The 24,349-nt window shown below is 38.2% G+C and overlaps 6 protein-coding genes across 8 annotated transcripts; 2 read left to right on the top strand and 4 right to left on the bottom strand.

Moving 5' to 3' along the window:
* The first annotated feature begins 1,565 nt into the window (after positions 1-1,565).
* On the top strand, positions 1,566-6,193 carry pxmp2 (peroxisomal membrane protein 2). Its single transcript, XM_010896367.3, has 5 exons — positions 1,566-1,829; positions 4,068-4,190; positions 4,302-4,464; positions 4,801-4,920; positions 5,022-6,193. The coding sequence occupies exons 1-5, from the start codon at positions 1,720-1,722 to the stop codon at positions 5,088-5,090; spliced, it is 585 nt and encodes a 194-aa protein (XP_010894669.2). The 5' UTR covers positions 1,566-1,719; the 3' UTR covers positions 5,091-6,193.
* Positions 6,194-6,893: 700 nt separating this feature from the next.
* On the bottom strand, positions 6,894-9,100 carry isg15 (ISG15 ubiquitin like modifier). 2 transcript variants are annotated; one of them, XM_034296328.1, is made up of 2 exons: positions 8,613-9,100; positions 6,894-8,124 (listed from the first exon to the last, which is right to left on the bottom strand). In XM_034296328.1, the coding sequence occupies exon 2, from the start codon at positions 8,117-8,119 to the stop codon at positions 7,655-7,657; it is 465 nt and encodes a 154-aa protein (XP_034152219.1). In that variant the 5' UTR covers positions 8,120-8,124; positions 8,613-9,100; the 3' UTR covers positions 6,894-7,654. The 2 variants fall into 2 exon arrangements, with proteins under 2 accessions (XP_034152219.1, XP_034152220.1); XM_034296329.1 differs by lacking the exon at positions 8,613-9,100 and adding an exon at positions 8,271-8,346 and having other exon boundaries at positions 6,894-8,113.
* Positions 9,101-11,747: 2,647 nt separating this feature from the next.
* On the bottom strand, positions 11,748-13,954 carry LOC117595416 (polyubiquitin-like). Its single transcript, XM_034296334.1, has 2 exons — positions 13,467-13,954; positions 11,748-12,978 (listed from the first exon to the last, which is right to left on the bottom strand). The coding sequence occupies exon 2, from the start codon at positions 12,971-12,973 to the stop codon at positions 12,509-12,511; it is 465 nt and encodes a 154-aa protein (XP_034152225.1). The 5' UTR covers positions 12,974-12,978; positions 13,467-13,954; the 3' UTR covers positions 11,748-12,508.
* A 3,036-nt stretch (positions 13,955-16,990) lies between these two features.
* Positions 16,991-18,233, bottom strand: LOC105025616 (polyubiquitin-like). Its single transcript, NM_001310916.1, is given in 2 exon segments — positions 16,991-17,813; positions 18,148-18,233. A coding segment is annotated over 1 exon segment (465 nt). The 5' UTR covers positions 17,809-17,813; positions 18,148-18,233; the 3' UTR covers positions 16,991-17,343.
* A 252-nt stretch (positions 18,234-18,485) lies between these two features.
* Positions 18,486-22,471, top strand: LOC105025588 (serine/arginine-rich splicing factor 9-like). Its single transcript, XM_010896365.5, has 5 exons — positions 18,486-18,650; positions 19,195-19,370; positions 21,098-21,303; positions 21,512-21,684; positions 21,770-22,471. The coding sequence occupies exons 2-5, from the start codon at positions 19,213-19,215 to the stop codon at positions 22,007-22,009; spliced, it is 777 nt and encodes a 258-aa protein (XP_010894667.1). The 5' UTR covers positions 18,486-18,650; positions 19,195-19,212; the 3' UTR covers positions 22,010-22,471.
* A 67-nt stretch (positions 22,472-22,538) lies between these two features.
* gatc (glutamyl-tRNA amidotransferase subunit C) lies at positions 22,539-24,070 on the bottom strand. 2 transcript variants are annotated; one of them, XM_010896363.5, is made up of 5 exons: positions 23,721-24,070; positions 23,509-23,559; positions 23,240-23,409; positions 22,781-22,896; positions 22,539-22,671 (listed from the first exon to the last, which is right to left on the bottom strand). In XM_010896363.5, the coding sequence occupies exons 1-5, from the start codon at positions 23,916-23,918 to the stop codon at positions 22,637-22,639; spliced, it is 570 nt and encodes a 189-aa protein (XP_010894665.4). In that variant the 5' UTR covers positions 23,919-24,070; the 3' UTR covers positions 22,539-22,636.
* Positions 24,071-24,349: the final 279 nt, after the last annotated feature.

Raw genomic sequence — 24,349 nt, forward strand, 5'->3', positions numbered from 1 at the left:
CGCACAGCCTAGCGGTTGAATTGAAGAAATACCATGCTATTTTGGAAAAGCTGGAACACATAGGAAAAATCTTATCAATAGAAATATGAATAGCCTACAGAAATGTGCAAACTGTTTCCAGCAACATCCTAGGCTTATAGGCTACGGATGTAGCAAGCGTAAAAACCCTACAGCCTGTAACTGATCCAAAAACTATTAGAACCAATAGGTTGTAAAACGTAGCCCTTTCATTGGGCATATCCATACAGTTTGAAAACAAAACGAACACTAGCCCCATGTGCATGTCCGTAAAGCAACACGTTCAACATTGCATATTAATTTCAGAAATTCCTTTTATTTAAAATTCTTACTGAATGAAAATGAATAGAACCTAAAATAGGCCTACTCAAAATAAAAGTTATAGGCTATTGCCATGCAGCACCAAACAAAAATGCATTCCTCTAAAATGAAACAATCATTTTAACAAAAGGTCTTTCCAAGAGTCATTGATTGTCTATAAAACGTCTGAAATGTTATAAACTTTCTTGGCCACATTCTGTAGGCGACTGTTTCTTTTAACAGATCTTGTGTTTGCAAAACAGCCCCGGCTGTACCGCGACGACCGGGTACAGGCCAATACGGAACGCTGCCGAACTGCAGAGCCCCCCAACCCCACTCCATATGCAGGGGAGCTGTATATGGGGGAAAAGTTAGGACAATTCCAAGGGCCCAAAATAGGTAACAGCTGTGCAGAGGGGGCCCAATTAGATTTTTTGTCATGGGGCCCAAAATTCTTGGCGGCGCCCCTGCTATATGCCACTGCAGACATGTTCTGTAGCGAAAATAACAGCTGAGTCCCACATGACTTGAACTGGGCTTGACCAATTCCCTTAGATTGTATGTCTGTATTGATATGTTTCTAGAATGTGAAGTTGAAATGTTATGATTAGCCTACTGGCAAAAGGTCATTTACTGCAACCCTCCCACATCGACATGTCGGTGTCCCTATCTAGGACTTCTCTCAGATCTCCCCAATGATGCCAGCGATTTGCTAGTCTATGGGAAAAATATCTGTCACACTTTGCCCACCTCCTGTAGTTTGGACACTGGTTAGGTGTGCAGCAAATCGCTTCCTCACGTCCACCTTGACTGATCTCTGACCACTTTATTTTATTAACAACAGCCACGTCTTGCAATGCGAAATATTTATGACTTCTTGTCTTGCTACTTGATATGCAGTGGCTTCGTTAGGCCTGGGCGTCCGGGGCTATAGCCTCGGATCTTTTATGAATAGCCCCGGATCTCAAATATTTTTTTACAAGTGTGAAAAACCTTTTTTCAACTACAAAAGTAATTGTAATTTTGCAAATATTTGTGTGCCACGTTTTTTACAAATAAAAAACTTATGTCGCCTGTTTTATCTTCATAGAAAATGGTTATGCATGGGTTGCAAGGTCTGTTTGGTGTCAGCAATGCAGGGGCAGAGGAACATCCATATTCCTCTGCCCCTGCGTTGATGCACATCATGTGGTCAAAGCCCTCATGGGCGGCCATACAAAACGTTTTCCAAATGTTCGTACCGTTCCTGTTGATTTCAACGCTGCACGCCGTCCTGTCTTACTAAACGCGCCCCTGAGGGCGTGCTTAGTTTATCGTAACGTTTTCAAGCTTGAGCAACCATATCTGCTGAGGTCTGGCAACCAACACTTTTCTTCCCAATTTGACATTTTTATATTGGCAATGCCTGTACAAAGTTTATTGATTCGAGACTCGGCGCCTCATGCCGGATTACTGCAGCAATACTTGGTTTTGCTGAAGAATTACCCTATTCTTACCAAATCAGTAACAAGGTCAGTATAGTTAGCTATTTCGCTAATTAGCAAGCTAGCCTTTGCAAATGGTATGAATGGGTTTAAGTAAATACTCCTCCCCAGTGTGTGCGCTTCTGTTTTATTACAGCTTTGCCGGTGTAATTGACCGTAGTAGAAGAGTAATTGTATTAGACAAGTCAATTTAAAATGTTATGTTTACGTGTAAAATAGTGGTATTTTGAAGTTTTTGGATTTCCTTAAATGTCTTTCTGGCAAACTTGTACTGTACAAGACATGAATAATTGATCTCTCTTCATACAGAAATGCATGTACTTAATACTATTTCAACTAATTTGTGGGAGATATTTTTTTAACTGACAATTTAAGTCTGCTTATGACAGAGGCAGAGCTTTAATGGTGCGCGGCAGCCAATCATAGGAGCCCCCAAGAAGTTTATCTTATTGTTGAAAAAATTATAGCAAAGAGAGTAAAATTATATTATGATTAATACGCTGCATACTACTTAGTTTACATTGAAGTGATAAACATCTATATGTTTTATGATTCCCAATGCATTTGAATGATGACCAATCTGTGACCGTGGGTGTGTAGCCAGCGTTGCCAGATGGGACAGTTTCTTGAAACTGGGCTATATATATTTAATGATAGTGAACGGTTTTCTGTGGAGTCTGCGGGTAATTGGGCCTATAGTTAGTGAATCTGGCAACCCTGTGTATAACGTCGGATTTTGTTAGCTCATTTGCTAAGGATCTGAACAGTGGAAAATTAAGTAACAAAACAAGAATGTAACGTGGATGTCTGCCACGCAGAGGAAATAAAAGAAATGCATTATAAAAAAAGATATAGTGATATTACAATGATATGTGCTTTTGAGAAACGTCTTTAGTAAAGTTGTTGAGTAGCAGAAGCAAGAGAAAATGGATAGATATGACGTTAAAATGACAGGAGCAGCATCGCAGTGTATAGCGAAATGGGATTGTGGTAGGGGGGGGCCTTCGCAGCTAAGGTTTGCACCCATTGGTGAGAAAGCTAAGCTCCGCCACTGGCCTATGGGGTGACATGCGAACGATGAAGTCCTTTGAGGACCTAGACCTTTCCAATTTCTCATTGTCTTTTCAGCCAATCATCCCTCTGCTCTGGGGCCCTCCATGATATTTCCTTGAACGAGACATGCATTGAATTCAGCCCTTACCCTGGAAGGCGAAAAGGATGGTCTAAAGTAGGGTTAAACAACATATAGTCATGAATGGCCTGTGAGTGATATTATATGTAATACGTTCCCTATTTTTCTGCGGCTACAAATATGGTGCAAACCACAAGTTGCCGATTGCTACTTTTGACCATTCTTTTTTGTTTTAAAAATAATCTGTGGGTGTAGGAGCAGGGGGATATGTCTTCTGCCACCTATCCCTAGAGGATCACCATCATGTACAGTGTACTGTAACTTTCTGTCACTGGGAAAGCTGTGTGTGTTTGTCAATATTTTTCCCCAGGCTCAAGAGTTTTTCTGTTAGTGGACCGTTATGATAAGGAAATTGTAGTTTGCATTATCGTGCCCAGGAACATTTTGAATCCAGTTGTTAGATAATATAACACCCCTCCAAATCATTACCAAACATGAATGTCAATCTTTGCTCCAATTCTACTTACTTTCTGCTGCATCATGTTGACAAATTGCAAGGCTTCTATACAAACAGTACAGGGAATCCATGTTAGGTTTTGATTTGGACAGGGATTTACAATTTGATATAATCTTTTCTTGGCCATATTTTTTTCTAAACCTTTTAGGGGACTACATTATACTTTAATGTGTTTAATGTGGGTTTAATTCTTATATTGATCCTAAATCCTCCTTCCTAGTTGGCGATAATCACTGATTCAAAGGTCATTTTGGATAAACAAATTGTTGACTCTAGTGGGTTATTCGGTTCTATTCTTTCTATGGTTATGATCTTTTTCAAATAGGCATAATCCAGATGTTAAAATTTTAAACAAAAAACCGCCAGAAGATGAGTTTTTTGGGGTTTTAGAATAACACTATTCTAACTACATTTGAATGTAATCCTATCCAATTGTCACAGTCCAATCTGATAATGGGCACCGCTTAGCAACACAAATCAATATTCCCTTGTCTGAAGAGTACACCTATATTTTTGGACAATGAAATGCTTTGGCAAATAGTTAAAAGTTGGCCAGTATAATGGAAATTAAATAACAACCAACATAATTAAAAATTAACTGTCTAAATGTTTCTAGTGCCATTCTCTCAGCCTTGGGGAATCTTCTATCTCAAGCATTGGAAGCAAAACGAAAGGCTAAAGAAGGGGCTGCAGTGAAAGAAATTGACATTTCAGGACCTGCACGCTTTGCCATTTATGGGTAGGCATAGTGATTTAACATCCACATCACTTGAATGACATTACATGGTACTATAGTGCACAATACTGTGAAATTATTACACCACTGATGTTATTTCCCCTTGGTGTTTAGGTTGCTCATTACTGGGCCTGTAAGCCATTACTTTTACCAACTCATGGAGGTTTTCATTCCTGCCACTGTTCCCTTCTGTGTGGTCAAACGCTTACTGTTGGATCGCCTTATCTTCGCACCTGCATTCCTGCTGGTTTTCTTTTTTGTCATGAACATCCTGGAGGTTAGTCAGCTGCTCACTAGCCAAGCATCTCAACTGGTTCAGTATAATGTAACTATAGATACTTCCCTAAGTGCCCCCTTATCGACCCTCTGGAACCATACACCTGACTGGCTCTCAGTGGTTTGTTCATGTATCACACTGCAATATAGCAGCCTCATGTCTATATTGATACGCTATTACTCATTCAAAATGTTTTCAGGGACTGCTTATACTGTCAGTTTAGGTTGGTCAAGGTTAAATTATGCAGTACTAAATTAATTTCTACATAAAATTACTTTACAATGCAGATTTTTCATTCCTTTACATTCCTTTTAATCTGTTCTAATACTGTTTAAGGGTAAGAGGTGGACGGACTTCCGGAGCAAAATTAAGTGTAATTATTGGCCTGCCTTGAAAATGAACTGGAAAGTTTGGACCCCCTTCCAGTTCTTTAATATAATCTATGTGCCTGTACAGGTGAGCAACTCTCAATGGATTTTTATTTAAGGATACATTCATTTGTAATGCATTTGATTGTAATGCTCTATCACTAATCTGTGTTGTTTTCCCCCCCTTAGTTTAGAGTGCTCTTTGCCAACATTGTGGCCTTATTTTGGTATGCTTACCTTGCATCAGTGAGGAAGTGAAGACTCCCAAGATTTTCCCTCTGATTACTGAGTGAAGTGGGCACAAGTCTGAATCAGGAGCTACATAAATTCTCAAGGGCATGCCTGTGAATGCAAGTGCATCAAGCTGCTAGAACCAGTTAGGAGAACTGGGACGATGTGTTGGACTTAATTTACACAATAACTAAGGTGCTACACTACTGCCCAAATCGAATCCTAACTCATCCAGTGCTTTCAAAATAGCGAGTGTCTGAAATGTTCAATATTCATAATTAATACTGATAAATCTGTATTTGAAATACTGGAGTATTTGTTCTTTGAACATGGTTGTGTTTTAGTTTGCACAAGGGTAAATACTGTAAGTTACCGATTCATAAATGTTGATGCTCTGTCAATCACATATCGGAAAGAAACTGTCAGTCATTTTAAATAACAATTGCCTAATGTATTTTATAAATGGGTCCAGTAACTTACCATGTTGCCTTACCTTTTGATGTGGAGCCATAACAACTAAGGCAGACAGTGTTTTATATTTGTTTATTACTTGAAAACAATCTAATTGCTATATCAGCCATGCTTGCTTTAATTTTTTCAATTGAATAAAAATAAAACTGATACTTTGTGCACTGGCGTTGACGTCGCCACCCCTGATGTTTGGTGGATTAGACTCTTGAGAGACCCCACCGTGGTGTGTGGTGGAACCGTCAGGGGTACTGACACCCCGGTCAGAAGTGTTATAGTTAGCTCCATCTGAAAGAGGATTTGATTATTTGGCCATAAATGAGCATAATTAGATCTCAATTAACTAATTGGGTACTTAAAGCTTGCACGTATCATTTACAAATTATTAAAACATGTATTGTATAGTGTTATAATTTCCCCTGAATCAACTGGATAGTAGGCTATTTACTGAGAATCAGATGACTGAAAGTAAGTCATATGTATTATATATGGCATTTATCTATATCTATCTTCTTAACGATTAATGTGCGATTATTATGCAATAACAAAATATATAAGTATGGCTCTAAAGCTTTTTATCCATTACAGTAAGATGAAAGCAATTTCCTTTATATTGCTGAAATTCCGATTTTGTAAATGTGTATGTTGACAAGTACCTCAACTTTCGTGAGATACTGTAACACCAGGTAGGCCTATTGCCTATCATTGTTCTGAGAATTATGCTTGGAGTAGACAACTAAATAAAATTGTATTTGACTTGGCTAATATTATCAAAGATATACTGTTTTTATCAGGTAGCCATCCAACCAACCAAAACCGGACAAATTTCAATTAGCGCTTCCTCCGTCACTAAACTGGTAATGGGCGTCCACTTTTTCGCGCATGATGATCACACACACAACTGAGTAGCGCGATTCATATTTTGGTTCAAATAACAATGTTTTTATAACATTAAATAATAAACTCAAACATACAACGTGTCATACTTATTTCACGCACCTATTCTTTTTCAATTGAAGTAATCCAAAAGTAATCATACATTTTTTCAAAATCCGATTACAATATATTTGTTGGTAACATAACTGATTACAGTTACTATTTTTACATGTAACAGATTACTCTGGGTGTGTGAGGGTTGAGTGGACTCCGGGGATACCAAAACATAGAGCAGATAAGAGGAAATACAAACACGCCAACGCACTAGACAGAAACTCTTTCACACACGAGACCCACGGAAAAAACATTCCTCACGGAGGAGGGGTCGTGACAAAAACCAATTATAATGTAATTCTGCAAAATAGTAAGGTGGCTAATAAAAGTATGCTGGGCATTTGTAGAATAAATCCGATGTTGTTTGGTGTGTATATGTCAATCAATGAATATTTTATTGATTTTCAAAGCTTTTATTGCACTATTACAGATTTCAGGAATTTTCACTAAATCCTCAGGATAATTTCTGTAGAAAACAAAGGTTGTAAAAGTATGCAAGGCATTTATAGAATAAATCAGATGGTGATGTGTTTATGTAAATCAAGTAAGTTATTAAGTTATACAACATTAACATCCATAAAGATAAAAAATAACAATAGAAACTATAACGCTCAAAATCTATGTTAACAGTATTCATAACAAAACAGTGATGTACGACACATAACATTAGAGGAAAGTTACATTGGTATACTGACTGTAGCCTAGTATCTAAGCATATTATAACCTACTTTAACATCACCCCCAACGGGTGCAAGACACCTTATAGTGACAAAAGAACAGAATACGACGTTCTTCCTTCCACGATGAGTAAGAAAAAGTAATTTTCCCTTTGAACTAACAACACAACAATTTAAATGAGTAGTTAAGTCTAAACTGTTTAAACTAGAAACATTGGGTTATGCATGTTTTGCGATCTAATGCTTTATCTTTCCTTTTTAAATTGAAGCCATTAAAACGAATGTAAACTTGTTTATTAATTTAAAAAAATATTCATAATTTTAACGTACGTTTACATCAACCATGCTTAATCTTTACAACTGAAAAAAAACATCAAGCGATTACCTTTGTGCACTAATTGTCTATGGAATGCATAACAATGTAATCATAGTGTTTCATATAGATGCAGGGTTTCTTCAGCCTCCCCTTAGACGGAGCGACAGTTGGATTGTGCTGCGATTTCCGATGCCGTAGTCCTCCAGTTTCTTGCCATCTTCTAGCTGCCTACCCTGGTGAATTAACCTCTGTTGGTTGGCAGGGACTTTCTCCTTGTTTTCCACCTTGGCTTTAAACTGGGTTACAGTCTCATTCGGCACCACATCGTACGTATGCACCTGGCCGTTGACGTTTTTTAGAAACACTTGGATAGGATTAGTAATCAGCACCATCACTTTAGATCCTGAATTCAGACCATAGTCGATTAATGTTTTTGAATCATCGTTGAGACTGATGTTGTTCCCATTGACACCAGACAATCTTTGAGTTGACGTCGCCACTCCTAATGTTTGGTGGATTAGGCTCTTGAGAGACCCCACCGTGGTGTGTAGCGGAACCGTCAGGGGTACTGAGTCCCCGTTCAAAAGTGTTATAGTGAGTTCCATGATATCTGAAAGAGAATTTAATTTATTATTTGACCTTAAATGTGCATAGTTGGATTATACATTATTTACTATCAATGCTTTACAACTTGTTAAAAATATGTATAGTCCTCATGTCTTATTATAAGGCTATTATTATAAGTGTTATTGTGAGCTCCATCTGAAAGAGGATTTGATTATTTGGCCATAAATGAGCATAATTAGATCTCAATTAACTAATTGGGTACTTAAAGCTTGCACGTGTCATTTGCAAATTATTAAAACATATATTGTATAGTGTTATAATTTCCCCTGAATCAACTGGATAGTAGGCTGTTTACTGAGAATCAGATGACTGAAAGTAAGTCATATGTTCACAAGTCATATGTATTATATATGGCATTTATCTATATCTATCTTCTTAACGATTATTATGCCTGTTGCAATAACAAAATATATCATAATAAGTATGGCTCTTAAGCTTTTTATCCATTACAGTAAGATGAAAGCGACTTACCTTTATATTGCTGAGTCCGATTTTGTAAATGTGTATGTTGACAAGTACCTAAACAGAATTAAAAAAAAAAGCAGGACAGTTCTGTCATTTATATTAACAGCTGCCCCTCCCCTGCATTATTACCCTCTGCCTCATCCAGCCTGGTCACTTTCGGTTCCCATTCTCAGTAAGATGCGGTATGATGAACTTTTGTTGCAGGAAGTCAAGTTATTTTTATTTTATTAACACTCTGTACAGAGTAATAGCAAACAATGAAATACAGTAGTCCATTGGCAACTTGTTCTTAAACCAATTTCAACGAAGTCTGTGAAGTTCTTATTTGAGTCGTATTTGGTAATGTATCACCATAGTGTTTTGCCAGTCTAAACAAGTTCACATAGAGTACAAAGTGCAATGTTCCCAAGCAGACCATTTTCGCATATCATACTAAAATGTTGATACGTCAGACAGAAAGAAAAGGGAAACCTAATTACATTTTACAGTGAAACCCAACCTTCTTGTGAAAACCCAAGATGATACTGATAACTTCAGTGGTCAATTAATTATTTAATTAATATATCCACGGGTCAATAATTTCTGTACATTTAGGCTATATATATATTCTTTAGTTTTTTAAAACAATTCTTCTGAACAACATAACCCACAAGCTGTTGGTTCATATTGACACGTTCTAGCTTGTTTAGGGAAAGTCTTCTTTAGGAAGTAGTCTATAGACGTGTTTAATATCTATATTATCCATCACCCCAAATACAACTTAAACTGATTTAAAAAGTAGGACAGCATTGTCAGTAATTAAACAGCTGATCTGCCCTTCCCCTGAAATTAAGATTTGGTTTCCTTTCTGCCTCATCACTTTTCGGTTTCACTTTCGGTTTTACAGTATGTTGCAGTCTGCTGCTGTTCTAGAAAGTTGAGTTAAATATATTTTTCTTTGATTAATACTGGTGCATTATAGTGTTTAGGGAAAGCCTTCTTTCATAAAGACGTGTTTACCAACTACATTCGCCATTACTCCAACAATAGTTTTTTTTAGTTTGTCAAAGTTAGCATCAGAACAACTTCATCCACTCAGTTCATAACATTCTACTTCGTGGAACAGAATATTTGACAAACTCATCAAAATGTTTGCTCAGTTCTACTTCGAATCCACCGCCTGGCCTATAGCGGAAATGACGATCTGAGTCTTCATATAATCACAGCTTTGATGTCTCACAAATTGTACATATAAAAAATAAAACTGGATTTTCGGGTCATAGTACAACTGGGAGAGGTATATAACCAAAAAATTGTATTTCTGATTTTTTTTTGCTTGAAAAAAGAGATCTCCCTCATTTGCTCCCACCTTGTGGAGGTTAGCTGAATTACAACAAAAGGAGGCTAATTAATTTGAATGCCTTGTGCTAAAGCCATTCCAGCGTTGTCTTTGCCCTAGTCTGAGGTCCTCTGTGGCCTGGATCAGGTTTCTTTAAGGCTCTCTCTGTATTTCTCTGTGATTTCATTTTTTCGTCAACCTTCCATCGCAGGGGTGTCCAAACCATTCCACGGAGGGCCGTGTGTCTGCAGGTTTATGGTTTTTCCTATAAATTGGTTCCCAGTTCAAACCTACACAACCAGTTGAGGGTAGAAACTAACCAATTAGTTACATAATTAGTCACTCAAGTAAAAGGAGAGAGTGAAAACCTGCAGACACACGGCCCTCCATGGAATAGTTTGGAAACCCCTTTTCCATCGCATCTAAACTTCTTACAAATTGTATAGAATCCTGTTCATTTGGCTGCATGTTTGGTTAGGTTTGATGCTTTGAACGTAACTCGCTCATCTGAAGAAATCTCTCTTCTGTAAATAGCAGCGCAGGGGTGTGAAAACGGTTCCATGGAGGGCCGAGTGTCTGCAGTAGTCTCCCTGCTATCCGCCACCCCCATTATCGGATGTTTCTAGTGGGAGAAGTAAAACCTCTCAAGTTCAAAATGTAAATGCACTGGAAAGCACAAGTAGGTTTTGTTAATAAAAATACTCAATCTTCTTATAGCCTAGGCCATCTTTATGTAGAGCAACAATTCTTTTTTTAACACACCTGCTCCACATTCACACCTGAGACCTTGTAACACTAATGAGTCACATGACACCGGGGAGGGAAAATGGCTAATTGGGCCCAATTTGGACATTTTCACTTAGGGGTGTACTCACTTTTGTTGACAGCGGTTTAGACATGAATGGCTGTGTGTTGTGTTATTTTGAGGGGATAGCAAATTCACACTGTTATACAAGCTGTACACACACATTACTTAACATTGTAGCAAAGTGTCATTTCTTCAGTGTTGTCACATGAAAAGATCTAATCAAATATTTACAAAACTGTGAGGGGTGTACTCACTTTCGTGAGATACTGTAACACCAGGTAGGCCTATTGCCTATCATTGTTCTGAGAATTATGCTTGGAGTAGATAACTAAATAAAATTGTATTTGACATGGCTAATATTATCAAAGATATACTGTTTTTATCAGGCAGCCATCCAACCAACCAAAACCTTATACATTTCAATTAGGGCTTCCTCCGTCACTAAACTGGTTATGGGCGTCCACTTTTTCGCGCATGATGATCACACACACACTGAGTGGCGCAATTCATATTTTGGTTCAAATAACAATGTTTTTATAACATTAAATAATAAACTCAAACATACAATGTGTCATACTTATTTCACGCACCTATTCTTTTTCAATTGAAGTAATCCAAAAGTAATCATACATATTTTCAAAAGTATCTGTAATCCGATTACAATATATTTGTTGGTAACGTAACTGATTACAGTTACTATTTTTACATGTAACAGATTACTCTGGGTGTGTGAGGGTTGAGTGGACTCAGCTGGCACTGGAATCACCTTCGTTCTGACGTCACGCCCCCTTCCCCGTATCGCGGGATACCGAAACATGGAGCAGATAAGAGGAAATACAAACACGCCAACGCACTAGACAGAAACTCTTTCACACACGAGACCCACGGAAAAAACATTCCTCACGGAGGAGGGGTCGTGACAAAAACCAATTATAATGTAATTCTGCAAAATAGTAAGGTGGCTAATAAAAGTATGCTGGGCATTTGTAGAATAAATCCGATGTTGTTTGGTGTGTATATGTCAATCAATGAATATTTTATTGATTTTCAAAGCTTTTATTGCACTATTACAGATTTCAGGAATTTTCACTAAATCCTCAGGATAATTTCTGTAGAAAACAAAGGTTGTAAAAGTATGCAAGGCATTTATAGAATAAATCAGATGGTGATGTGTTTATGTAAATCAAGTAAGTTATTAAGTTATACAACATTAACATCCATAAAGATAAAAAATAACAATAGAAACTATAACGCTCAAAATCTATGTTAACAGTATTCATAACAAAACAGTGATGTACGACACATAACATTAGAGGAAAGTTACATTGGTATACTGACTGTAGCCTAGTATCTAAGCATATTATAACCTACTTTAACATCACCCCCAACGGGTGCAAGACACCTTATAGTGACAAAAGAACAGAATACGACGTTCTTCCTTCCACGATGAGTAAGAAAAAGTAATTTTCCCTTTGAACTAACAACACAACAATTTAAATGAGTAGTTAAGTCTAAACTGTTTAAACTAGAAACATTGGGTTATGCATGTTTTGCGATCTAATGCTTTATCTTTCCTTTTTAAATTGAAGCCATTAAAACGAATGTAAACTTGTTTATTAATTTAAAAAAATATTCATAATTTTAACGTACGTTTACATCAACCATGCTTAATCTTTACAACTGAAAAAAAACATCAAGCGATTACCTTTGTGCACTAATTGTCTATGGAATGCATAACAATGTAATCATAGTGTTTCATATAGATGCAGGGTTTCTTCAGCCTCCCCTTAGACGGAGCGACAGTTGGATTGTGCTGCGATTTCCGATGCCGTAGTCCTCCAGTTTCTTGCCATCTTCTAGCTGCCTACCCTGGTGAATTAACCTCTGTTGGTTGGCAGGGACTTTCTCCTTGTTTTCCACCTTGGCTTTAAACTGGGTTACAGTCTCATTCGGCACCACATCGTACGTATGCACCTGGCCGTTGACGTTTTTTAGAAACACTTGGATAGGATTAGTAATCAGCACCATCACTTTAGATCCTGAATTCAGACCATAGTCGATTAATGTTTTTGAATCATCGTTGAGACTGATGTTGTTCCCATTGACACCAGACAATCTTTGAGTTGACGTCGCCACTCCTAATGTTTGGTGGATTAGGCTCTTGAGAGACCCCACCGTGGTGTGTAGCGGAACCGTCAGGGGTACTGAGTCCCCGTTCAAAAGTGTTATAGTGAGTTCCATGATATCTGAAAGAGAATTTAATTTATTATTTGACCTTAAATGTGCATAGTTGGATTATACATTATTTACTATCAATGCTTTACAACTTGTTAAAAATATGTATAGTCCTCATGTCTTATTATAAGGCTATTATTATAAGTGTTATTGTGAGCTCCATCTGAAAGAGGATTTGATTATTTGGCCATAAATGAGCATAATTAGATCTCAATTAACTAATTGGGTACTTAAAGCTTGCACGTGTCATTTGCAAATTATTAAAACATATATTGTATAGTGTTATAATTTCCCCTGAATCAACTGGATAGTAGGCTGTTTACTGAGAATCAGATGACTGAAAGTAAGTCATATGTTCACAAGTCATATGTATTATATATGGCATTTATCTATATCTATCTTCTTAACGATTATTATGCCTGTTGCAATAACAAAATATATCATAATAAGTATGGCTCTTAAGCTTTTTATCCATTACAGTAAGATGAAAGCGACTTACCTTTATATTGCTGAGTCCGATTTTGTAAATGTGTATGTTGACAAGTACCTAAACAGAATTAAAAAAAAAAGCAGGACAGTTCTGTCATTTATATTAACAGCTGCCCCTCCCCTGCATTATTACCCTCTGCCTCATCCAGCCTGGTCACTTTCGGTTCCCATTCTCAGTAAGATGCGGTATGATGAACTTTTGTTGCAGGAAGTCAAGTTATTTTTATTTTATTAACACTCTGTACAGAGTAATAGCAAACAATGAAATACAGTAGTCCATTGGCAACTTGTTCTTAAACCAATTTCAACGAAGTCTGTGAAGTTCTTATTTGAGTCGTATTTGGTAATGTATCACCATAGTGTTTTGCCAGTCTAAACAAGTTCACATAGAGTACAAAGTGCAATGTTCCCAAGCAGACCATTTTCGCATATCATACTAAAATGTTGATACGTCAGACAGAAAGAAAAGGGAAACCTAATTACATTTTACAGTGAAACCCAACCTTCTTGTGAAAACCCAAGATGATACTGATAACTTCAGTGGTCAATTAATTATTTAATTAATATATCCACGGGTCAATAATTTCTGTACATTTAGGCTATATATATATTCTTTAGTTTTTTAAAACAATTCTTCTGAACAACATAACCCACAAGCTGTTGGTTCATATTGACACGTTCTAGCTTGTTTAGGGAAAGTCTTCTTTAGGAAGTAGTCTATAGACGTGTTTAATATCTATATTATCCATCACCCCAAATACAACTTAAACTGATTTAAAAAGTAGGACAGCATTGTCAGTAATTAAACAGCTGATCTGCCCTTCCCCTGAAATTAAGATTTGGTTTCCTTTCTGCCTCATCACTTTTCGGTTTCACTTTCGGTTTTACAGTATGTTGCAGTCTGCTGCTGTTCTAGAAAGTTGAGTTAAATATATTTTTCTTTGATTAATACTGGTGCATTATAGTGTTTAGGGAAAGCCTTCTTTCATAAAGACGTGTTTACCAACTACATTCGCCATTACTCCAACAATAGTTTTTTTTAGTTTGTCAAAGTTAGCATCAGAACAACTTCATCCACTCAGTTCATAACATTCTACTTCGTGGAACAGAATATTTGACAAACTCATCAAAATGTTTGCTCAGTTCTACTTCGAATCCACCGCCTGGCCTATAGCGGAAATGACGATCTGAGTCTTCATATAATCACAGCTTTGATGTCTCACAAATTGTACATATAAAAAATAAAACTGGATTTTCGGGTCATAGTACAACTGGGAGAGGTATATAACCAAAAAATTGTATTTCTGATTTTTTTTTGCTTGAAAAAAGAGATCTCCCTCATTTGCTCCCACCTTGTGGAGGTTAGCTGAATTACAACAAAAGGAGGCTAATTAATTTGAATGCCTTGTGCTAAAGCCATTCCAGCGTTGTCTTTGCCCTAGTCTGAGGTCCTCTGTGGCCTGGATCAGGTTTCTTTAAGGCTCTCTCTGTATTTCTCTGTGATTTCATTTTTTCGTCAACCTTCCATCGCAGGGGTGTCCAAACCATTCCACGGAGGGCCGTGTGTCTGCAGGTTTATGGTTTTTCCTATAAATTGGTTCCCAGTTCAAACCTACACAACCAGTTGAGGGTAGAAACTAACCAATTAGTTACATAATTAGTCACTCAAGTAAAAGGAGAGAGTGAAAACCTGCAGACACACGGCCCTCCATGGAATAGTTTGGAAACCCCTTTTCCATCGCATCTAAACTTCTTACAAATTGTATAGAATCCTGTTCATTTGGCTGCATGTTTGGTTAGGTTTGATGCTTTGAACGTAACTCGCTCATCTGAAGAAATCTCTCTTCTGTAAATAGCAGCGCAGGGGTGTGAAAACGGTTCCATGGAGGGCCGAGTGTCTGCAGTAGTCTCCCTGCTATCCGCCACCCCCATTATCGGATGTTTCTAGTGGGAGAAGTAAAACCTCTCAAGTTCAAAATGTAAATGCACTGGAAAGCACAAGTAGGTTTTGTTAATAAAAATACTCAATCTTCTTATAGCCTAGGCCATCTTTATGTAGAGCAACAATTCTTTTTTTAACACACCTGCTCCACATTCACACCTGAGACCTTGTAACACTAATGAGTCACATGACACCGGGGAGGGAAAATGGCTAATTGGGCCCAATTTGGACATTTTCACTTAGGGGTGTACTCACTTTTGTTGACAGCGGTTTAGACATGAATGGCTGTGTGTTGTGTTATTTTGAGGGGATAGCAAATTCACACTGTTATACAAGCTGTACACACACATTACTTAACATTGTAGCAAAGTGTCATTTCTTCAGTGTTGTCACATGAAAAGATCTAATCAAATATTTACAAAACTGTGAGGGGTGTACTCACTTTCGTGAGATACTGTAACACCAGGTAGGCCTATTGCCTATCATTGTTCTGAGAATTATGCTTGGAGTAGATAACTAAATAAAATTGTATTTGACATGGCTAATATTATCAAAGATATACTGTTTTTATCAGGCAGCCATCCAACCAACCAAAACCTTATACATTTCAATTAGGGCTTCCTCCGTCACTAAACTGGTTATGGGCGTCCACTTTTTCGCGCATGATGATCACACACACACTGAGTGGCGCAATTCATATTTTGGTTCAAATAACAATGTTTTTATAACATTAAATAATAAACTCAAACATACAATGTGTCATACTTATTTCACGCACCTATTCTTTTTCAATTGAAGTAATCCAAAAGTAATCATACATATTTTCAAAAGTATCTGTAATCCGATTACAATATATTTGTTGGTAACGTAACTGATTACAGTTACTATTTTTACATGTAACAGATTACTCTGGGTGTGTGAGGGTTGAGTGGACTCAGCTGGCACTGGAATCACCTTCGTTCTGACGTCACGCCCCCTTCCCCGTATCGCGGGATACCGAAACATGGAGCAGATAAGAGGAAATACAAACACGCCAACGCACTAGACAGAAACTCTTTCACACACGAGACCCACGGAAAAAACATTCCTCACGGAGGAGGGGTCGTGACAAAAACCAATTATAATGTAATTCTGCAAAATAGTAAGGTGGCTAATAAAAGTATGCTGGGCATTTGTAGAATAAATCCGATGTTGTTTGATGTGTATATGTCAATCAATGAACAAGTTATTGATTTTCAAAGCTTTTATTGCACTATTACAGATTTCAGGAATTTTCACTAAATCCTCAGGATAATTTCTGTAGAAAACAAAGGTTGTAAAAGTATGCAAGGCATTTATAGAATAAATCAGATGGTGATGTTTTTATGTAAATCAATTAAGTTATTAAGTTATACAACATTAACATCCATAAAGATAAAAAAAATAACAATAGAAACTATAACGCTCAAAATCTATATTAACAATATTCATAACAAAACAATGATGTATGACACATAACATTAGAGGAAAGTTACATTGGCATACTGACTGTAGCCTAGTATCTAAGCATATTATAACCTACTTTAACATCACCCCCAACGGGTGCAAGACACCTTATAGTGACAAAAGAACAGAATACGACGTTCTTCCTTCTACGATGAGTCAGAAAAAGTAATTTTCCCTTTGAACTAACAACACAACAATTTAAATGAGTAGTTAAGTCTAAACTGTTTAAAGTAGAAACATTGGGTTATGCATGTTTTGCGATCTAATGCTTTATCTTTCCTTTTTAAATAAACTTGTTTATTAATTTAGAAAAATATTCATAATTTTAACGTACGTTTACATCAACCATGCTTAATCTTTATAACTGAAAAAAAACATCAAGCGATTACCTTTGTGCACTAATTGTCTATGGAATGCATAACAATGTAATCATAGTGTTTCATATAGATGCAGGGTTTCTTCAGCCTCCCCTTAGACGGAGCGACAGTTGGATTGTGCTGTGATTTCCGATGCCGTAGTCCTCCAGTTTCTTGCCATCTTCTAGCTGCCTACCCTGGTGAATTAGCATCTGTTGGTTGGCAGGGACTTTCTCCTTGTTTTCCACCTTGGCTTTAAACTGGGTTACAGTCTCATTCGGCACCACATCGTACGTATGCATCTGGCCCTTGTCGTTTTTTAGAAACACTTGGATAGGATTAGTAATCAGCACCATCACTTTAGATCCTGAATTCAGACCATAGTCGATTAATGTTTTTGAATCATCGTTGAGACTGATGTTGTTCCCATTGACACCAGACAATCTTTGAGTTGACGTCGCCACTCCTAATGTTTGGTGGATTAGGCTCTTGAGAGACCCCACCGTAGTGTGTAGCGGAACCGTCAGGGGTACTGATTCCCCGTTCAAAAGTGTTATAGTGAGTTCCATGATATCTGAAAGAGAATTTAATTTATTATTTGACCTTAAATGTGCATAGTTGGGTTATACATTATTTACTATCAATGCTTTACAACTTGTTAAAAATATGTATAGTCCTCATGTCTTATTATGTCATGTGTATCAAACATTTAGCTTAATCAAAGGGTGGGGATTTACAGAGAATATGCTTACAATAAATACTTTTTACCAGCAGGTTTTAAGCGTTGCAATTTATTAAGCAATTTGTTGAGCCAGTTATAACACAGTACATCATAATTAATCTGAACGCCTGTTTTCTGACAATATAATTGTTTATCTGTACGTTTCTGTAAGATGAAAATGACTTACCGTATCAGTATTGTCAAAAAGTATTTTTTGTAATAGCAAGTTGGTGTTAAAGATGTTTCGCAAATCCGTTGACAAAAACAACTTCCACTGATCAAAATACACGGAATTTATACTGTGTACAGCCGGGCCGTATCAACCCGCCCCTGGAATTAAGATTCGATTTTCTCTCTGCCTTCTCGTCACTTTCGGTTTTCATTCTCAAATTATGGTGATGCGGTCTCTTCGAAGAATAAATCGTGCACTTCAGGTTTTTGTGTGTAGGGGCTCCACCAAGAGGGAGGATTTAGTAAGGAACATTTCGACGAAACCGGAAGTCATTGGAAGTGGGTAGCCTAGCCTGATCCTAGCCTGGCTAGCTAAAGCCGTATAGAGATCATTCGAAAGAGATTTAAGGCAACCATTAATGGGAAATAAGCAATACATAAAGCAATACCGGATTTAGAAAATAATCACAGCAACCGTAAGGGTTGCACGTCTGGTCAACAAACCAAGAAGAACGTGAGGTATAATTAATTATTCTGCAAACACAAAACATGACACACGAGTCAGCAAGGCAAAGTTGTTAAATAGCTAAGTGCTAACGTTAGCTTCATTAGCTAACTATTTCTTGTCGACAACTTGGTGGTTTGCTATGTAATGAATGAATTGGCTACTTTGAGCAACAAGTGAGCATATTTTGGTTATGACGTAGGCGATTAAATACCACAATGTTATGTGCAACGCATTTCTCTAATTAATATTGCTAACTAGCTAGTGCAGATGGTTAGCGAACTACACAGACAGTCCCGCCCCCCGAGCCAGGTTATCCCGTTTGAAAGGAAATATCCGGTGAATTGCTCAACTAGCTTTACAGTATCTAGCAGCCTAAATAATATTGGCTCGTAGTGCATTTGTTTTTTATTATAATACTTATTTAATAATAACTCCATATTCAAGTTGTATGTCTTATGTTCACTTATTTGGTGGACAACTGTTGGTAGACACAATATTTTCATGACTGATGATCAGTGTTCGGTTTTGATACATTCTCTTCGTGTTTTCCATCAGGATAATTCTTGTAACGTCATGGCAGATGGCAGGATCTATGTGGGGAACCTTCCAGCTGATGTGCAAGAGAGAGACATTGAAGATATATTCTTTAAATATGGCAAAATCAGAGATATTGAGTTGAAGAACAACAGAGGCACTATTCCCTTTGCCTTTGTGCGCTTTGAAGATCCAAGGTAAGAAAATCACCATGTCCATAAATGGCATGCTTCAATGGCATAACCTATCATGTAAATACATTAGTTTATAGTTACTAGTGAAAGTTTACTCACCTTTTTACATGCTCAAATCAAATGTTTTCCCTACCACTGTTGACAGCCTAATCAACTTTTTAAAATAAGAGATACATATTCATTTGTAAGGATTTTTGAAGGAGCTTTGACAGTCACTACAACAGTGATTTAAAGGGTGGCAAATAGGTGCAGTTATGAAGGGTTTCTAGTTGGAATCCCAGAGCCAGTAGGGTTAACGATCAGTTCTCTCTTCAAGCAAGTTCATGAATCCTAATTGCTCTCTAGGAACCTCTCTAATTAGATTGTGTTGGATTAAAAAATGAAGTCAGATTTGGGTTGGACCAGGTGTTCATTTGTTGCAACCCGTTTTATAAATAACCCCCACTGCCTTCCATTTTAGGTGTCCAAAAGTGATTGGACAAATTAACAATCTCAAATACAAAGTTGTCATTAAGTGCTTGGTTGCATATTTATTCTCATTCTATGGCTGCCTAAATCTGCAACCCACAGACATTGTCAGACACTGGGTATCATCCCTAATGATGCTCTGCCAGGCCTGTATTGCAGCCATCTTCAACTAGTTTGTTTCGGGGCATTTTTTCCTTTAGTCTAGGCAAGTAAAACACATGCTCAGTTGGATTCAGGGCCACTGATTGACGTGGCCAGTCAAGAACATTCCACTTTTTGGCCTTGTCTAAAACTCCTTGGTTGCTTAAACGGTATGTTTGGGGCCATCGAGCTGCAGCAGGTTGTAGTTTCATCCAATGTGTTCTGAAGCATTTGCTTGTATTTGAGCTAAGAAGATGTTTCTGTATGCTTCATAATTCACTGTACAGTATACTATCTATGTATATACTACATAGTTCTATACCACTGCAGTTAGGGGTTACATAAACAAAGACAAGTGAGACATCTATGTCCAAAACATTAGACTGTGTGTCCTTTAGTAATGTGTCCAATTGGCCAGTAATATCTTGGTTTGGGAGCTTAATAATTGAATATGGTAGCATTGCCTAATCATGGTTTAGGGACTTCTTGTGGCTACTTGGGCACACGAAATCTCAAACAAGGTGTGATCCTGGAAAATTAATTGCATCCAATGTGTAAAGATAACTGTACAGACTTCCTGGTTAAGCAAGCAATGTGATAAAACCCAGAAAAGCATAGGATGTGCTGTGGAGGACTCATACCTCGTCATTGAGTGTCCTACGTCTGCTTGGAGTTGTTATTAATTGGATATCACAAGATTTGATATCACAAAATGCACACAAAAATACTGCATCCCCAGGCAATGCTAGCCAGTTTGCATCACCCATGGCATTGTTCAGTGCTAGACTGGTGTTCAACTTGGTACTATGAAAGGGCATTGTATATTGCTGCACCTAAAAGGGATTTCTTAACAGCCACAACTTGAACGGGATTGGTCAATAATCAGTTACTAGTCACTGACCGCTAAGATTGCCAACAGATTTTTGACCAAACCTTTAAGTTTGTGCATTCTTCTGAACACAACTAGGTGAGACAATATAATTTGTACCAAACTAAATTTTTCCTCATTTAAATTGTTATTGGGAGAGTTGTAAGATAATTGTTGTGGAGCTTCAGACATTTTGTGGAAACAGGGTCCAGGCCTACCATATGTAATGTGTGATATTTCATGTTCTCATCAGGGATGCTGAGGATGCAGTCTATGGAAGAAATGGTTATGGATTTGGTGACTGCAAGCTGCGTGTTGAGCACCCTCGTTCTGCCTCCTCTAAATTTAACGGTCCTATGGGTGGGGGGGGTCGAGGGCCTGGGGAAGGAGGTCCTGGTGGTCCTAAAGGGAGGTTTGGGCCTCCTACTCGGAGGTCAGAGTTCAGAGTTATTGTGACTGGTAAGTGGATGAAGTCTGTATTGTTGTTTTATCAAAGCTAATTTCTATCTTCCATTTCTCTCTTATATTGTGACAGCAGAAAGTTGAGGCTACGAAGACAGGTATTTAGAGAGTATGGAAATAAAGAGTAGGCTCAGTCTACCCTGCTGTCCTTGGGGCCTGTCTGTCAAGGTCAGTGTGCTCAATGGTTTGGTCTCTGTTCCCCCAGGTCTGCCTCCGACTGGGAGCTGGCAAGACTTGAAAGACCACATGAGGGAGGCGGGAGACGTTTGTTTCACAGATGTTCAGCGGGACGGGGAAGGGGTGGTGGAGTTCCTCCGCAGAGAGGACATGGAGTATGCCATGCGGCGCCTGGACAGGACAGAGTTCAGATCACACCAGGTAACTAAGCGCTCAGATGCACAGCTCTACAAGTCTTAAGAACAATGCAGCATTTGGGGACATTGACATGGTTGACGTCTTCCAGGGGGAGACTTCCTGTATCCGTGTCCATGGCGAGATGGGGGTCAGCAGAGGACGCTCGCGGTCCCGTTCCAGATCCAGGGGACGTTATTCACCGGCGTATCAAGGCCGCGGCTCTCCTCCCCCTCGTTATCAGTCACCCCCTGCTCGAAGGTTGTCTCGCCATAGCCCTCCTCCACGTCGACTATCTGCAGCACGCCGCAGCCCGCAAAGCCGCAGCCCGCCCCCCCGTCACTACCGATAATACAGCTGCAGGGGGACCCAAGACCGGTGACTTTCTTTTGTTGCGTTTTTGTTATAGTCTGTTATGTGCATTCCATCATGAGGACTGTCTCCAAAGGAGGACTTTTTAAATAGCATAGACAGCAGACCCGCATTGCCTCACATTTAAATTGATTCATTCTCAAACTTCAGATATTGCTGATTTGGGAGATTTGTGAAGGAGACTGCATACTAGAGGGCTTTGACATTATACAGCTCTTTAGATTTTTTTTGATCTTGTTTCTGTAACAGCCTGTCTAGATGGCCCTGCCTTGTGGATGGTTGCCTCACAAATACTGGCACTAATCTTCATTTTGTTTCTTTTACTTGAGTGAAATGATTTGTAAGTACTCTTGTCCCCATTCTTGAAATAATGTTTGTATCTCCTAACAGCTTTGTAAAAAAAAGTTTTGTTTTTGTTTTTTAAATAAAGCGAGGACTCTTATTAGAATGTTTGTTTTAGTTTCTTAAAGCATACATCTGGTTTGAAGGCACCCAGACCTAAACTTTCCTTATGGTTCAAGCAGTCTTTATTCATTTATGTCCTTACAAAGGTCTATGTCTTCAAGATAGTCCTGTCCTTCCTTATTTTGTTGAGTCGGAATGTGTTTCAACATTCCTCTCTCCCTGGTAGTGGAATGTTACCTGAAAATAGTAGAGATGTGTCAAGACAAAAACAGGGAACCACATTAAAAGAGAACAACAGTACAAACTGCACTTTCCAAGGTGTTAACACAATAGCCAAGTTACTTACCTGGCGGTGCCACAAAGTACTCCTCTACGGTGTCTTTGGAAAGCTGGAGCAGTCTATCTGCACAGTCCCCCTCTGCTACTACATCCTCCCTCAGATACAATGCCCTAAAGGACAGACTGAGATTATTAAAGTGACATCAGCATTGGTAGATCTGAAGCAATTAATTTGGGGGAGGGCGTATAAGTACATTTTAGAAAATCTGTCAAAAATGTACTTATTTTAACCTGACCACTTCAAATTGGTAAGATGCAAAGGGATGCCACATTGGTTGCTTAGGGAGAGATTAGGGTTAACTGTCTCAAGGAACAAAGGATATTTTCATTACAGGTCCGCTGTTACCATGCTCCACCAAATGTTCCACTGAAAATGTTCGATGGCATACCACGCAACCTGATCGTCAAATCTGCAAACATTCAAGGACTTGTGTGGTTAAAGATTTGTCAAGTCTGGGCTTCTAACCTGTTCTCTAGAACTGAATCCATTGGATCTACCCCCTCTGTGTCAACAACATGCAGCTGATCAGCAAATCGGATGGCTTTCTTCAGACATACAAGCCCCTCCTGGTTGGGGAAATCTACCAAAGCTAGTCTCTCTAATTTGTCAACAAGGTCTGCAGGGACTTGCTTAGCCTGCAAAAAAAGAAATTCAGTGTCATTTAAAGTGGATTTATCTTAATTTATAATCTAATAAAAACACTGGATTAAAAAAGTAACATATAGCCTACTAACTGGAGGTAGTTGGTTCTCCAGTACAGGCTCCCATGTTGCTACACTGGGTACCTTGGTGAAATATGGAAATTATTAAACTTGGGCAACAAACTACATCACAACCTGGATGCTAGCAGCTTTCCAAGCCGTCAGACTCTAATATACTATCTAACATTTACTTCAGAAAATGATTACGCTTAAGGTAGTTAAAACTGTCGTTCCTAATCAATTACCTTTGATGTGTTACCTTCTGTACTGTACTGATAATGTACAGGTGTTAAAAGACCACACCAAAGTCGGCACCTGAAGTTCTGCTTGGAATCTCTGATACGTAGAGCCACTGAAGCTGTTGTAACCCAGCGGTGATAACATCTAGGCCCAATATTCAATATTACTTTCTGTAACGTTCGCGCATAATTCACTACGGACATTTTTATGCCAACGATAGTATTGCACGTTTGCTTGCGAATACCTATATATTTACGATCACATTCAGGGTATGTAACTGATCAACGAAAACATGAAGCCCTAACTTTACAATATATCGACATCCGAGGTGCTTTTGGGGAAGATGGAAAGTGCCACGCGGTGCATTATGGGCAAATGGAATGGATTTTTCAAAAACACCACGTTTTCAAATATACGTGATCAATACGTAGAACTTTAGAAACATGTTTTGAAATATTACACAGGTAACTTGTTTTATTAACCATCATATCGGTTTTAATCGTGACAAAAATACACGATTCCTTTACCAATAAAGGATAGATAAAGAAAATCCCAGTGCCATATAGCCACGATAGAAACAATAAAATCTAATGTGGATTAATGGGACAGTGTATATTTAGTGCGAAAAGGACTA

This window comes from Esox lucius, chromosome 13 (assembly GCF_011004845.1).
Source record: "Esox lucius isolate fEsoLuc1 chromosome 13, fEsoLuc1.pri, whole genome shotgun sequence".
Lineage (NCBI taxonomy): Eukaryota > Metazoa > Chordata > Actinopteri > Esociformes > Esocidae > Esox > Esox lucius.

Coding starts and splice junctions, on each gene's coding strand:
- gatc (XM_010896363.5), bottom strand. CDS start 23,918: ATGTCCGTAGTGAATTATGCGCGAACGTTACAGAAAGTAATATTGAAT. Junction 22,897..23,239: donor GATTCAGTTCTAGAGAACAG/GTTAGAAGCCCA, acceptor TAATAATCTCAG/TCTGTCCTTTAGGGCATTGT. Junction 22,672..22,780: donor GTACTTTGTGGCACCGCCAG/GTAAGTAACTTG, acceptor TACTATTTTCAG/GTAACATTCCACTACCAGGG.
- isg15 (XM_034296328.1), bottom strand. CDS start 8,119: ATGGAACTCACTATAACACTTTTGAACGGGGACTCAGTACCCCTGACG.
- pxmp2 (XM_010896367.3), top strand. CDS start 1,720: ATGCCTGTACAAAGTTTATTGATTCGAGACTCGGCGCCTCATGCCGGA. Junction 1,830..4,067: donor CTTACCAAATCAGTAACAAG/GTCAGTATAGTT, acceptor AAATGTTTCTAG/TGCCATTCTCTCAGCCTTGG. Junction 4,921..5,021: donor TAATCTATGTGCCTGTACAG/GTGAGCAACTCT, acceptor TCCCCCCCTTAG/TTTAGAGTGCTCTTTGCCAA.
- LOC105025588 (XM_010896365.5), top strand. CDS start 19,213: ATGGCAGATGGCAGGATCTATGTGGGGAACCTTCCAGCTGATGTGCAA. Junction 21,304..21,511: donor GTTCAGAGTTATTGTGACTG/GTAAGTGGATGA, acceptor CTGTTCCCCCAG/GTCTGCCTCCGACTGGGAGC. Junction 21,685..21,769: donor CAGAGTTCAGATCACACCAG/GTAACTAAGCGC, acceptor GACGTCTTCCAG/GGGGAGACTTCCTGTATCCG.
- LOC117595416 (XM_034296334.1), bottom strand. CDS start 12,973: ATGGAACTCACTATAACACTTTTGAACGGGGACTCAGTACCCCTGACG.